The 14,193-nt window shown below is 37.5% G+C and overlaps 1 protein-coding gene and 1 long non-coding RNA gene across 6 annotated transcripts in view; one reads left to right on the forward strand and one right to left on the reverse strand.

Moving 5' to 3' along the window:
• The first annotated feature begins 593 nt into the window (after positions 1-593).
• Positions 594-12,009, forward strand: LOC129785229 (uncharacterized). Its single transcript, XR_008748975.1, has 3 exons — positions 594-4,871; positions 5,952-6,016; positions 10,145-12,009. It is a non-coding gene; the product is annotated as an uncharacterized LOC129785229 (long non-coding RNA).
• Positions 12,010-12,132: 123 nt separating this feature from the next.
• Positions 12,133-14,193, reverse strand: part of NTNG1 (netrin G1) — a 158,793-nt gene continuing 156,732 nt past the window's right edge. For all 5 annotated transcript variants that reach the window (XM_055815087.1, XM_055815086.1, XM_027786492.2 and 2 more), the window contains one exon: positions 12,133-13,417. In XM_055815087.1, the coding sequence (XP_055671062.1) occupies positions 13,191-13,417 (227 nt within the window). In that variant the 3' untranslated portion in view covers positions 12,133-13,190. The remainder of the gene's footprint in view (positions 13,418-14,193) is intronic.

Raw genomic sequence — 14,193 nt, forward strand, 5'->3', positions numbered from 1 at the left:
CTGAGTCCATCTTTAAAGGTCACCTTTGTCCTGCTGACAAACGTCTGTGCCTTCAATTTCTCCCAGTTTTTGCCTTTTTGCTCCTTTTGACTTGAGCCTTTTTGCAGAGCCTGTCCTTTCTGTATCTGAAAAATTTAGCCCAGTGTGAGAAGATTCAAGAATATGTCAGTTAATAATAACTGATAGGTGCTATGTCTTAAGCTGTCTCACATAGTTTGAGGACATGCATGCACTAAAGAGGCTTGCACTTTAAGACAAAGATCATACAGAAAGAACAGTGGGAAACCTACAGGTAGACACACTAAAATCTTTATATATTGATCAAAGTACAGACTGTGGATGGAACAGGATCTGCAGAGATGTGGGAGACTGCCAGTCCTGATCTGGTGCGGAGCAGTGATTTAAATTGATGACACATTACAACTTCTAGTGTCATTCATGAAACAGATGTAGGTCTCCAGGTCCTTTTGTATATGGATATGTGCTGCTAACTGATGAAGCGAGAGGGAATTTGAGGGTATTTGCTTCTTGGGCACTTCTAGTAATTTTGATTTATACTATTTCTTCTTTCCTAATTCCACCTCAGTCACGAAGCAGCCTGGGGGGCACCACGACCTCCAACACAGATTATTTGGTGTTAGCTCGCTTCGTGCATGTTTGGGTACTGGTTTCCTGACAACCCACTGACTTGTTCCTACGTTGGCAAAGATACAGAGAACGTGAATGAAAGCAGCTCTTGATTTGTGCCATTTTATATTGAGTCCATTTAGTTCATTTAGTCATGGAGTCATGACAAAGTGGACTGAAAAGGACAAAGTTTCATATATCAGCCTAACAACCTGAAATGTCACTGTTTTCCTCCTGTTCTGAACACTTGCTGATTTTGTACTGCTGCATGTGTCTGTCCTTGTGCCTTGTTCTCAGTGGATACCAAAGACATGCTAGGAAGCCTTTTACCAAATTTTAGATGTTTCTATAAGAAAAATGATGCAGGTTTAACAACCTGTGTAGGTATTTGTAGAAAAGCAAATGTGTTTCCCTCTTGGCTGTTTAGTTGTCTGTAACAATAATGTCATAAATAAATAATGTTTCCGTGAGGGGAAAGAGGAGATGTTTATCAGATAGAATACATGCCAGTTAGGATAACTCTGAACAAAATGTTAACATGGATTAAACAGGAAAACATGCTGCTGGCAAACAAATTGTTGGTGAAAACAGCTTCAGCTAGGGAGTTCCTTTCTCTGTTGGATAGAAATGGTGCCTGCCATGCAGACCAGCTTTTAAAATTAAGACATTTGTCACAAGAACTGCTGGGTCTGTGGAAACATTCAAATGATAATAATTTAAGTGCTGCAATAGGATAATGCACAATAAATAGTACATGGAACTGTACAAATGTTGCAAATTATAGTAGGATCAGAGAGATAATGCCTAAGGGATTACTTTTTCCTTTCCTGAAATTATTTTTCAACTGAATTTAAAACCTGAATCTGTTTTGTTGAAATCAAGGTGAGGCTTTCCTTTGTGTTTAATGGATTCTGGAGCAGGTCATTAATGAAGACGAGCTGGTCAGTCCTTGGAGAATGAATCCTAGTTGTCCAGAGAATAGATGCATCAAGTTCTGTGTTTTTTTAATACTGTTTTGTCAATCTATTTCCTGCTCCTTGTTTTGAGACATGCAAGGCTAGCTCATCATCGTTCCACTTCCACTTGGCTTCCTTTGCTAAGATTGTCAGTTAGGAGAAAAAACAGTGATAGCTTTTGGTAATCAGTGTGCACATCTCCATTAGCAGCTGTACTAAGACCGCCAACTAATTGCTGCGCAAGAATTACCACTCAGAAATGTGAATCAGCAGAAATAATGGCAAAGCCATGCCTGTCTAATTGTTTTTTTTGTTTTTGGTTTTTTTTTTTCCTGTTGTTTTATTTGTTAAAGTTGTAGAGGGCTGGATGACTAGTGCAACTCACAAGTGATGCTGCCTCAGAACAGTCCTACCTCTTTGTAGCCATTGCAAGCTCTTTGAGGAAAATAAAGTGGGCATTATAGATTAAGAAGGAAAAAATATACTAAAGGGGGCTTTGATGTTATTAAAGTACATGCTCCAAGTTCAACATGTGCTTATGCTTTTTTAAAATTATTATTCTTTAAGAATATGATTGCCATCCTGAATTGACTTCTTAATTAGTCTTTGGCATCTGTTAAAGGAATTGTACATTTGTAGTTTTCTTCTCCCTTCTTTTAGAGACATGTATTTGCTTGAGACTTGGCATATTTTTAATATCGGTAAATGGCCCTAATAAATAATGTGAAAATGGAAATCATGTAAAAATTTCTACTCCAGCATCAAACTGATTAATCTATGATTATCTGGTTATTGTTTATTCATGTACTTCATCAGCCCACTTCGTTCAAAACACAGGAAAAATCTGGTGTTTAATAGCAAGTATGCTTATTGGTTAAACTGGGCTACATTTGAAGAATGGGAAGAGAGAAAAAAGTAGCAAGGCAAGGTTTGAAAGCTGCAGAAGAAAATGTAGAGACATTAGAGATAGCTGAATTATGAAGAAGGTAAGTGCATTCAATCAGTTGCTTTCTGTTGGCTTGAGGGTAATCTCTGCCACATTACAATGTACTGATTTATGGACTAATTAGTTGTACAAAACAAAAATATTTATAGAAAATATTTCTCTCAAGCCGCCACCAAACCAACCAAACAATAGAAGAACGGATTTTGTGTATTAAAAGATTAAATTCAATATATATTTATGAGCCCATTCAAAATGTCGAGTCTTTTTGCTACCAGATTTCCAGTAAGCAGAAATATCTATGTATCAAAAGCTAATTGTGTCAGTATCTAGACATCTATGAAAGACATGAAATGCCTAAGCTATAGGTATTTCAAACTATAAAAGATATTATGTATTAATTTATAAAGTCATAATGTTGTTATTGTATGAGATTAAACATATCCAATAAAGTCAGATAAGGAAGGGAAAAACACCCCATAGCCATCTTCTTTTGGGCAAGGATTTCAGTGTTTTATTGTTTTCTCTGTATGCACATCCTTTTAATTTCTCAGACTGTTAGGATGCTTCCAATTACTTTGACTCACACATAACATTGCTTCAAAAAACAGTAGTTGTGGTTTCCTTCTAGCCTTAGACTGAAGTGCAAAAGAGAAAAAACCAAACCAGGAAAATCAAATGTGTGAGTTACATATCACAACATTGAAACTCCAAGCATGGTAGGCAAAGACAATGTTTTGGGAGATGTAATGTAAAATAGTCTTGGATAAGATAATGTGAAGTAAGTGGGTGGCAAATACATGCAGATGGAAGACTATTTAACTTCAGATTTGTGTAATTTGGATGGAGTAGGGAACTGTAGGTCTCAGTACTTATTGCGGTGGATGAGGTGTCAGAATTCATCTTTCTTTCTGTAATTGACTTTGTAAGTCTTTCAACATCTTCAAGCTTCGGTCCCCAGGAATGAAATGGATTAGTATGTCTCTCTGCTTTGCAGTAGAGTCATGAGGCTAACCTCAATAAAGTCTGGGAGACACTCAGATACTAGATATTGCCAGTAACCGAGAAACCTGTCAAAAAATTGTTCACCACTAAATCTACATAGTTTAGTCATCGTTCCTTACATCCTACTCAATGAGAGAATTATAAAAGGAGTTGTGACTCTCTACCAGATCTAGGGAGGCAAAAGAGCACTGTCAAGACTAATTCATAGGTACCAATCCACCTACTTTTTGCCTGTGGGAGATCTCTAGAGCAAAGTAAGAAATATACTTTATGAGGGCATAGAAAAAAACTGACATGAGGAAAGAAAGCAAGCTGTAGAATGGCAAAAGAAAGCAGTATAATAAATGTAGTTACTGGAGTGCTCTACATGCGGTTCTCCCATCCTACTAAACAACAGTAATTAAAGGTAAGAGAAGTTAACAAGAAATGTATTAAATGAGTCAGTGTAGTCGTTCAGACCCTAGTTCAGTCCTGTGTTGAACATGGTGACAGCAGATGCCAGTAGAAGGTCTAGGGGGAAAATGTTCGCTTCGGAACACATTTAATATTCTATCTCCTTATAAGAACTACGTGTAATGATTTAGGAGGTGTGTGGTGAAGAGCAGATGTAACTGCTTTGGTCTGAGGGAGGCCTGTGATGTGGTTTGTCAAAGGTTGTTGAAAAGCAGCTGCTTTGTGAACACCTGGACTAGATGGCCAGGCTAGTACTGCTAAATTCACAGCTGGAGCCAAAGACAAAGCAGAGGTGGTGCTGATGGGCTTAGGCTCTCCCAGAAGATAGGTGAGCAGTGTCTCACCTAGACAGGAGGTGAAATGCTGAAATCCTCGGGCGGTGAGTGTCCTGTCTGTGCAAGGCTGAAGTCCTGCAGTTTTCACGTCAGGGAGTACAATGCTAAATACTGCGTCTACGGATTTATGCATATGTACATAGTATCCAGATTGGCTTTTTCCCTGAGCTCCTGGTATATTTTTAGCCTGGGGACAACTTAAGTTCTCTTTCTTTTCACTTTCCCAGTATTGGGTTTCCCCTAAATGTTATAACTCTTGAAAAACAGTGGATTTTTTGCTTTGTTTCCCTCTGGATTCCAATGTCTTTCATATACACTTCTGTTTTGGACTAGGGTAAAATTTGTGTCTGACTGGTAGTGAGAACAGAATTGTTAATTCTACTTTGTCTTGTTCTTGCTAGTCTACATTTTCTTTTCAGTAACCTCTGCTCCCACTGTGTGGGCTCCAACCTTTGTTTCTGTATTCAAGCTTTTACGTTCCTGCACTGGAGCTGAAGACGCTGTGTTAGCATTTGAATCCCATCTCCTGTGAATGCTTTTTAGCTCTATTAGGTGAGCAAATCTCAACTTACAAATGTGATTGGTATTATGTTTTAGCTTACTTTTTTTTGGCATATGTGCCAGCTTTGATCTGGGAATGTATTTAGCAGGCATCTTTTGCAGGAAGAATTTAATAGAGTTCTTATCCAGAAGGTCAGTAAAACTAGCAAAAAGTAAATAATAAACAAATTTATTTTAGTGGATGAGGTCCAAATTTGTTAGTGCATTTTTGTAAAGAACTTATTCTCCTGTCATTAAAATGACTTCTATTAAGATTTAGGAAATTATTTATGAGATAATATGATAGTTGAAAACTTGATTGCTATCTTTAATTTACCACCCACTATATGTTACTACTTGTCATTAAAAAATAAGTGTAGAAAAACGAACTTCTTTATTACCCTGTTGTTCATAAGCCTTAATGAAGCGTCATAGCTACCTGTTCAGGCAAGGGATAATTTCACACCATTTGGGATGCATATCACTTGTGAGAACACATATTGGTTTGATTTCCATTCTGAAATGATGTGTGAAGTAATATTTTGAAAATTGTCATATACCTTATGCATAATAATATTACAGGTCATATATATAATACTGTGTGTAGTGGTAATTATAACCAAAGCTACTAAGGAGTTTTCACTACTCTGTAGTGTAACACTGTTCCTACTCAGTGTGATGTGGAGCTTGGGTGTAATGAACTTTGCCACTTGCTTTTTGGGTTGTTTCTGGCAACTTCATCTCTGATAAAAGATAAATGATACAGAATTTCTCTGCAAAGTATCTGAACATTTATAGGTTGTAGAGAATAATAATCTAGCCTGTTGTGTCTTCCTTGAAGGGTTTTTGAAGTATCTCAGTTGTGATAAATGGAAGTTCTTCGACATTTTGAGTATCATAAGAATCTTGTAAGGATGATTTTGCCTTGTGTTTTATTTAGTTACAGTAAGCAAATACATCTTTTAGTTCAACATGTTTACAGAATCTAGTCTAAGAGAGCCCAAGTTGTTGAGTGGGATCCCTCAGTACTGTCAGTTATAAACAACAATTATTGACAGCAGCCACTGATTTTGCATCCATGGTTTTTTGCAGGTGAGAAGTGAACCATGTTCTCAGTGGATGTACAAGGACTGAAATGTTTTCATTTACATATTCAGGTAACACTGAAAACGGTCATTGAGAGATGTGAAGGCGTCAGCTAGATAAAGGCCTCTTAAAATCAGGGAACTTGAAATATGGCTTGCACAAACTGGAAGAGTAAGGGCCTGAATGAGTGTACATCTCATAACGTGTGTTTGGTGGTTCTGTGGAGGAGTGGTGTTGCACTTCTGAACGTAGAGCATGCATTCATCTAAAAATCAACTGATATCCCAACCAGAAAATTTTCTAAAAAAAAATAAATCCATTCATGCTATGGAGCTGAATCAGAATTTGGAGAACATGCAGAACTATTAAATTTTTAAAAAGATTTGTACTGATCTTCACATTACAGGCAGTATTATCCTCCAAATGTATCCTGCTGCACTACGTTAATGAACTTTGCATCTAGCGTAGTATTTGTGAGCCACCTTTATGAATGATGTATGAACATTATTCTGTCGGGATCACACAGGAATCTCTCTGACTTTCAACTGACTGTATGTAAAGCGGTTTGTGATATCACAAGTGGGTAAATAACCCCTTTTAGACTTGCTAAATAGAAAATCTTTGCTAAGATATTTTGCATAGTGGTATGCAGCAAAATGGTTTGAAGGGATTTTATACTAATTTTTGTCAATTTTGTTTCAAAGAGATTAATGCAAATACATATTTTTTTAAATGTTGTGGTTTGTTAATGTTACCTTCCACAACATAGCTAGAGAAGATTTTGTTTTGGGCATTCCATTGAAGGACTAGAAAATACTAAAATTTCTGCAGAATAGGTGAGGGAACTAGGTTTGGATGCCACTGAAAACAGAGGGGATGAAAGAAAGAAAATATCACTTGTGCTATGACTTGAGTTGTGATTTACTTCTGCATTAATGAAGAACAAAAATATGTAAGATGTGTAGATGTGGCACTTTAGGAACATGGTTTAATGGTGGACTGGGTAGTGTTAGGTTAACAGCTGGAATCAGTCCTAAGGGTCTTTTACAACCTCAATGATTCTATGATCCTGTGTACAGGATGATGTTAACCTTTCCCATCCATTACCTAATTAATGTTACAATCTGAAAAGAGAGAATTACTATGGCATTGTCACAAGTGTCTGATTACAGATTGAATAAAATCGATGGCTTCATTTTAAGGTTATAAAATAATTTTTGGAGTTACAGCGGTCCCAGAAATTGCATTTTGGAACACATGTGACTGGACAACTAAAGAGAACTTCACGGAATTTAAAAAGCCTCACTGTAATCATTACAGAGACTCAAACTTTGTTGGCCAATAATCTGAGTTCTCAAAGCCTGTTGAATTTTTAGAGATGTTTACAAACTTAACAGTTCAGCAAGCCTGTTAGATCAGGAGTGATCATAGCACTTTCAGATCTAGGCTGCAGTGATGGTGCTGGAATTCAGTTTTGCTCTATTAGATGTGACTTGTGAACTTGCAATATTTCTTCCGGAGAAGAAATTTAAGCTTAAGGTCCTTTCAGAGTTCTGTCTTAAGGTTGCAGCTGTGGGCTCTGTAAATTCCATCACTTGGATTAGGTTAGGAATGAATAAAATCTTATTTTTATTTATATTTAGGCTTTTCCAAATAATAGAATGTGAAATTTTTTTGTAACTTTGTGTTTGAAGAATATTACACTTGAGATTTCTATCATAAACTTTGCATAACTCTTCTATATATTAAAGATTGCACTGATTTAGTAGGTCATCATATAAGTTGCTTTGCAAATTACAGCATGATGAGGAAAGACTTTCATTCACTCTTCCACTAAAACAGAGAAGAGCCTACTTCACTGTATATTTGTTGTAATAACAGTAAGGGACAATCTCTGGGACTTGTGAACGTGGAGTAGTGAAAATCAGGCAGCTTCTATTTAGAATACCAAGGCATCCAAGTTACAGAGATTTTGGCTTCAGTGTTGGGGGTGTGTGTGTGTGTATATATGCATATACACATGTTTAACTTTTTACACTTCAATGTAGGACTTCTCAAGTCCCTTTCACCCCTAGCAATCCTCTAATATTTCTTCTCTTTGAAGATGAGTGCTCTGTCTTGAGCCTACCTTGCAGTCTTGAACTGTAAAGACTGCTAGTGTATAGGGTTGAACTGATGTCATTATTCTTGAGAGGTCTTGTTCAGGCATATCAAAGTCAGAATTAACTTAATAGTAATTTGTTTCTTGGATGTCACAAAGACATGCACAGAGTACTCGAGTGAAAATTACACTATGTGGGAAACAGAAAATGCTCATCCAGACCCAGTCTCATTTTCTCAAAATAAACAAGCAATAGTCCCAAACCCACTCTTGACCCCTTTTTCCCAGTATGCACCGTTACTACTTCCATTTCTTGACAACGGCTCACGTCTAGTACAAAAATTGTATTTCTGGTGACAACAGTACACTTGAACACCTGAACAACAACTCCATTGAGCAGCTTTGTGTAAGCAGCAGGTGTCTTAGCAACTGTAACTAGAACATGCGTATCTGTAAATGCAGACACAAGAATTTTGCTGGGGGAGTGATGCCCGGGGACGTCCCAGGATGGGATTTGGTTGCCCCTGCTGACAGATGCAGGACCAACACCATCCTGTTGTGCTTTCCCTAACTAGGCTGCCACTTTGGTTCTACCGACTGCCGTGAAACTGATTCGGTGCACTTCGATACTGCGATCTTTACCCTGGTCCTTCTCAGAAATGAGTATTAGCCAGCAATGTATGCAGGAATTCAACCCCAAAGCCTTTATAATCCCTTTAGGTCTACAGGTTGCATAATATTAGTCATCTCTGTGTTCTTTGAAGCTGTAGAATTTTTGAGCAGTATTTCATTATGTATATGTGTGGGTCTGTTTTGATAATGACAGCCAGAAAAAAAAAGCGAGGGAAACGTACACTTTGTACTGGAATTTTATCTATTGCATATTGTGGCAAAAATGGTGTCTTGGTGAACATACTGTACCAGTGATAAACTTCAATTTCATTAAATGAAATGCACCATATGGTGCAAATTGCTGCTGTTTTACTTGTTTGTTTCGCATACACTTCTTACATCCTTTTCTTTCTGATGCTGTACGATGGTGGGAAATGCATTAAGTTAGTTAATATAAATTTTCTGATTTATAACACCAGACATGCATTTTGGTGGATAAATGCTTGCTTCCATAAATAATTAAACTTACAGTTTTTCTTAGGAATGAATTGATTGACTATGTCTTAATACTTACATCTGTAATCTTGAATTTGCAAGGACAAATGTGAAAGCTGGGCTGGAGGTTAGCTGAAAATCTGGTCCCGCATAATCTATGAAAAATATTACTCTAATTTCTCACAGGTGAACAAACTGCATGCATGGATGAAGCTAGTTAATTCAATAGTTTAATAAACCTAGAATCCCAATGAGGCTATAACAAATCCCCCTGGTGTCTTGGAGTTATGAGAAAGATATATAAAATTATATGCAAGCAGAAGAGGTCTTTCTAAATTTGAGGAATCTTTTGCACATTTTTTTTTTTTTCTGATCAGTACACGAAATAACTTCTTATTTGTGGCTCAGTCATGATAAAGTACTAGCGTTGACCAATTATTGGGCAACATCTGGGGTCAATTTGCATCATTCTCCTTTGCATAGATTGTTTTTGAAGCAGTTACCCTGCACTAAGACAGATGCCTCTGTCTTAGTGTCCCTTTGAGAAAGGTGGCTATCTTGAAGTGGAAATTTCTGCAGCATCCTTGTCAGAGAGCAGCACATTGTCATAAGCTGCTCCATTTTCAGATGTTAAATATGTGGATCCTGGATCAGAACCAATTCCCTAGTTAGGAACACAGGAATTGCAAGCTGACTAGGACTGACTGATTTAGCAAATTGACTGGAACTAATATAACCGCTTAAATTGAATTACGAATGCTAGGTTTAAGGTCATTGCAAACCGAACTGTAATCTGGACAACTAAGCAATGTGAAGCCTGGGCACTTCTTGGATGCTAAACCTTACAGAAAAGAAATCTTATACAGGAAATAGTAATTCTGCAGCAGGTTTGTTTTTTGGTGTTTTGATACAGAATCAAAATCCTAAGTTAGTGATTGTGTTACTCTTGTTATTTTTTTTCAGTATCATGTATGTGGTTTTTATTTTACAGGCATTCACAAGGACAGGACACCCACTCCAAGAAACATAGACTATGTTGGAATATGTGTATATATTTTCAGGTGGAAAATGAAGCAGATACTGCAGCTACATGTTATAATGCAAGGATCCTACCATATCTTCAGGAAAAGGAATCATTCTTCGCAGCTTCTGAAATGGGGAACAGGATTTGCCTTCATTTTCCACTGAATTAAAATAAAAAATCAGGTAAAGCAGTGATGAGTGATGTAAATCTCCTCTCTCAGAGATGCACACATAATTTTACAAATATACTTGGAATACAGTAGTAGAAACTTATATTAAAAATTTTCAATTAGTGAAGTTCTGTGGAGTTCAGAGGAAAAAAATAATGAAGCTGAAGAAAAGGATGATTGGTAAGAAAACTTTCCACTGAATGTACTCCTGTATAAAATTGTAATTTTATTAATAGGTGAGGGAGAATAAAATGCATGAAATGGTAGCTAAATATGTGGAAAGCCATATACTCTGCCCTGGTTTAGAAATCATAAGTATATGAAATTGAAATCCAGCTGAATTGATTGTGATCTGATATTCATTATACTTCAGCACTGCTGGTAGAATCCCTTCTAACCAGAAGTGCATAACATGCTTTCTTAGCACTTTCTCAAAGCCTTGAGCTTGTAATGACAATAAAATGCATCTTTTCCAGTCTGAATTTGGTCTGTGCTAATAAGCTTTGAGAAAACTTAAATTTCACATTTTAATATCAGAAATCTACTTAATTATAAGTAATCTCCATCTCTGCATGTCACCTGTATTAGCATTTATATTCCTCATTGAGTCGCAATGTAATTTTCGGTTTATTGTTTTGAGCATCCTTCTAGTATATACCTGCCATCTCATGTAAGCCACGGCAGGCAACCAGGCAAGCTCTTTATTTATCTTTGCCTTATCTTATTTAGTCCACCAAAAGACATTGGCAGTGTGAATAGTAAACCTTCTACATGTAGGGCCAAGGTGAGAGCCTGAACAAGCAAGCACCAGCTTGATGTCTTCATCGTCCCCATCTTCATAGGATTCTGCTAAAAATGAGGACCTGACCTGCCTGCCAGTTTCCTAAGGCTGGGCACTGGCCTGCAAAGCTGCTTTCCTCAGCGTAAAGAGCTCACCCAAGAAGGTAGTGCTCTAAATTCTGCTCTGCTCACCACTTGGAAGAAGCAGCCAGGTAGAATTTATTTCCCTCAGGAATTTGTCTTTTGCTGATTAATTGTTTTCCATACCAGGCTATTATGTTGGTAAAATATTTATAGGCATTATGATGAAAATTGCCAGGAAATGAATTCACAGTCTTCCTACCTTTTGATATTTTTTATTTTTTTTTTTTAATTTTCCCAGGACAACACGGCTTTGGTTTTGGCTTGTCTCTATTCTCGCTCTCCTTTTCTGTCACACTCAGTAATTGGCCTAATAACAGGCAGAAACAAGAATTTATTACACCTTGGGCAGTTTTTGAAACAAACTTTATTTGCTGGAGCAGCACTTTTTTTCTACTTGCTGCTGTGTACTTTGACGTTCCTTCTAAATATGAAATTTGACTTTACTGAAAGTTAAATCTGGTCCTTTTTTTTTAATTTATTTGTGATTGCTGCTATTTTTGCAGTTTCTTAAGACAGGCTAGTACATATATAAACATATCATTTTAATGAAGGTTTTGGAGAAACAATATAAGCTGTGGCTATACTACTTCATTACTGCCAGAATCCACAAAACTGGTATGAATTAAATACTAGCTTCTGTAATAGCTTGTAAATCAGTTTTGGAATAATTTCTGTGATAAGCTGAGAGAACAAAGATGAGAACTATTTAACTATTCCAAGCTTGGGATTTGATGAAATCTTCCTCAAATGATGCCCTTTACGTTTAAAATTCTTTGCAAAGATAACGTCAGTAATGAAAATTAAACCAGGTTAGATTGTTATGATGTGATTTCCACTGTTAAGTCTGTTTTTCTTCCACACGCTAGGTGGTAAAATAATCAAAATTTTTTTGGATTCTAAAAAGGCCTTAAAAAATAGCAATACGTCATCCTGGAACTGTTTATGCAGGAATTTTTATTCTTTGAAACCTTCCAGTGTTAAAGCAACAAGAAAACATTTAGAATGTCCTTTGGTGGAATCTTATTACACTCGTTATATATGTAAACTGATATTCTTTGATGCCAGCACGTTGCCCATACAGAGAAATCTCTGCACAATTAAATGAAAGGAAAAAGAAAAGGACTAAATAAAAAGTAATATTTTTTTCTGATCTGATTAGAATTAAATATGTTAACAAATTGTCTGGTAACACAAATAGGCAATAATACAAAAAATCTACATTGTACATTATTTCAAGAAAAATAACTTCATTTGAATACAAAAGGATAAATACACTTTTTGTCCTATAGCCACTCTTGTACAGTAGGTGAACACAGCATCTTACTGATGCAGTGCTGCTAAGGTATACAAGGATATGACTGGCTTGAGTTTTATCGAGGGGGCTGTTACACATGTGCATCACTAACATCAGACAAATCTTTCAACCAACAAGGGTTACAGAGCAACGTTCACTAAAGCACAGGTTGGAAAGGATTCGGGGACTGAAGCAGGCCAATATGGCAGCTTTTACAGATTTCCTTATACCCACAATGCACTGACAGCAAAGAATGCCTTCATTTGGTCGGCCCACGCGCCGGCGGAGGTACGGTAGCGCGCCGCATAGGAGTAGCAAATGTGTTTTAAATTCTCTTCCCGTTCTGGGGGCGGTCAAAGCTGTTTGAGTCCTGTGTAGGCTTTGCAGCTAGCATCGGTTTGACGGGATATGCCAGCTTGTCCCGAGTCAGAGGTGAACAGTCTTGACTTGCAGCCCTGTCCGTTACTGATTTATATGGCTTAGTTCAGTTCAGCCGTCTTCGATTGTACGTGTGGTTTTTTTTCACTTGTTTTCCCATTTAAATTTCGGTAGCAAATGCTACGACTGTTTTGTTGTCACGTGGCACATTCGTCTGAAGCAGTCCAATGCCATCGACCATATGGAGCCTAGCATATGCACAGTCCAGTTGCTCCTAGTAGAGCAGTCAGCAGCAACAGCAGCCTGTGTGCTATTGCCCCCTGGCCGGAGCTGTGGCTGCAGCCTCCCGGATCCCTTTCACACTTCAGCTTCTCGCATAAAATGCCAGTGTAAGCCGGAGGGCACTGGCATCGCACATTGTTGATGCACGTTCCTCCATTCTGGCAATGCAGTAGTTCATTGTCACATACGTTTGCTGCAAGATAGCGAGGGAGGGAGGGAAAGAAAAGCAGAATAAATATAAGTTCATCTACAGGAGAAACTCTGCACTGAAACCACTTAAAACACTACCTCCTGCCTCTTCCTGAGACACGTAAACAGGGGACGTGGTTTGCTGAAACACTTCAGGTTTGATTTATTTTATTTGATATTTTCTCATGTCTTTTTCCCCCCACCCCCCCCCACCCCCCACCCCCTTCAGGCTGTAGTCTTGGAGAGCTATCTTGTTCACTTCAGACCACTGACTGATGATATTAATTAATGTATTAACACGAATAGTGATTAATAACAAAACAATATGAATATTAATACCTGCCTCGTGCCAGTGTTCTAGTTTTTGTAGTTACAACTGAACTGGAACTGTAGGTGGGTGTGTTATTATTTGAAAGGGGCAACGTATCTAGAGCTGTGGGAAAGCATGAACAGTGGTCAAGAATGCAACATGACTTGGCTGAAGTAGAAAGATCTGTATGAGAAAACGGGGTTTTATACTCAAGAACCGCATGTGTTAATGATCTGAAAAAATTATGTGAAAAAGATAAGGCAAGCGCAGGCAGGAAATTCAGCATGCCGCTCGATGGGGGTTACATGGTATATACATATGGAAATAAAAGGTAATGTTATTTCTATTACAGATCGAATATTTCTTCTTAATTACATTTGCCACTTTAGTACGAGGGTAACTGCCATCTGAAAACTATCTTAGTTAGGCAGGGTAGCCTGGTATAATAACTTCAGAAGTCAGATTTCACA

The sequence above is a fragment of the Falco peregrinus genome, chromosome 10, assembly GCF_023634155.1.
Source record: "Falco peregrinus isolate bFalPer1 chromosome 10, bFalPer1.pri, whole genome shotgun sequence".
NCBI lineage: Eukaryota > Metazoa > Chordata > Aves > Falconiformes > Falconidae > Falco > Falco peregrinus.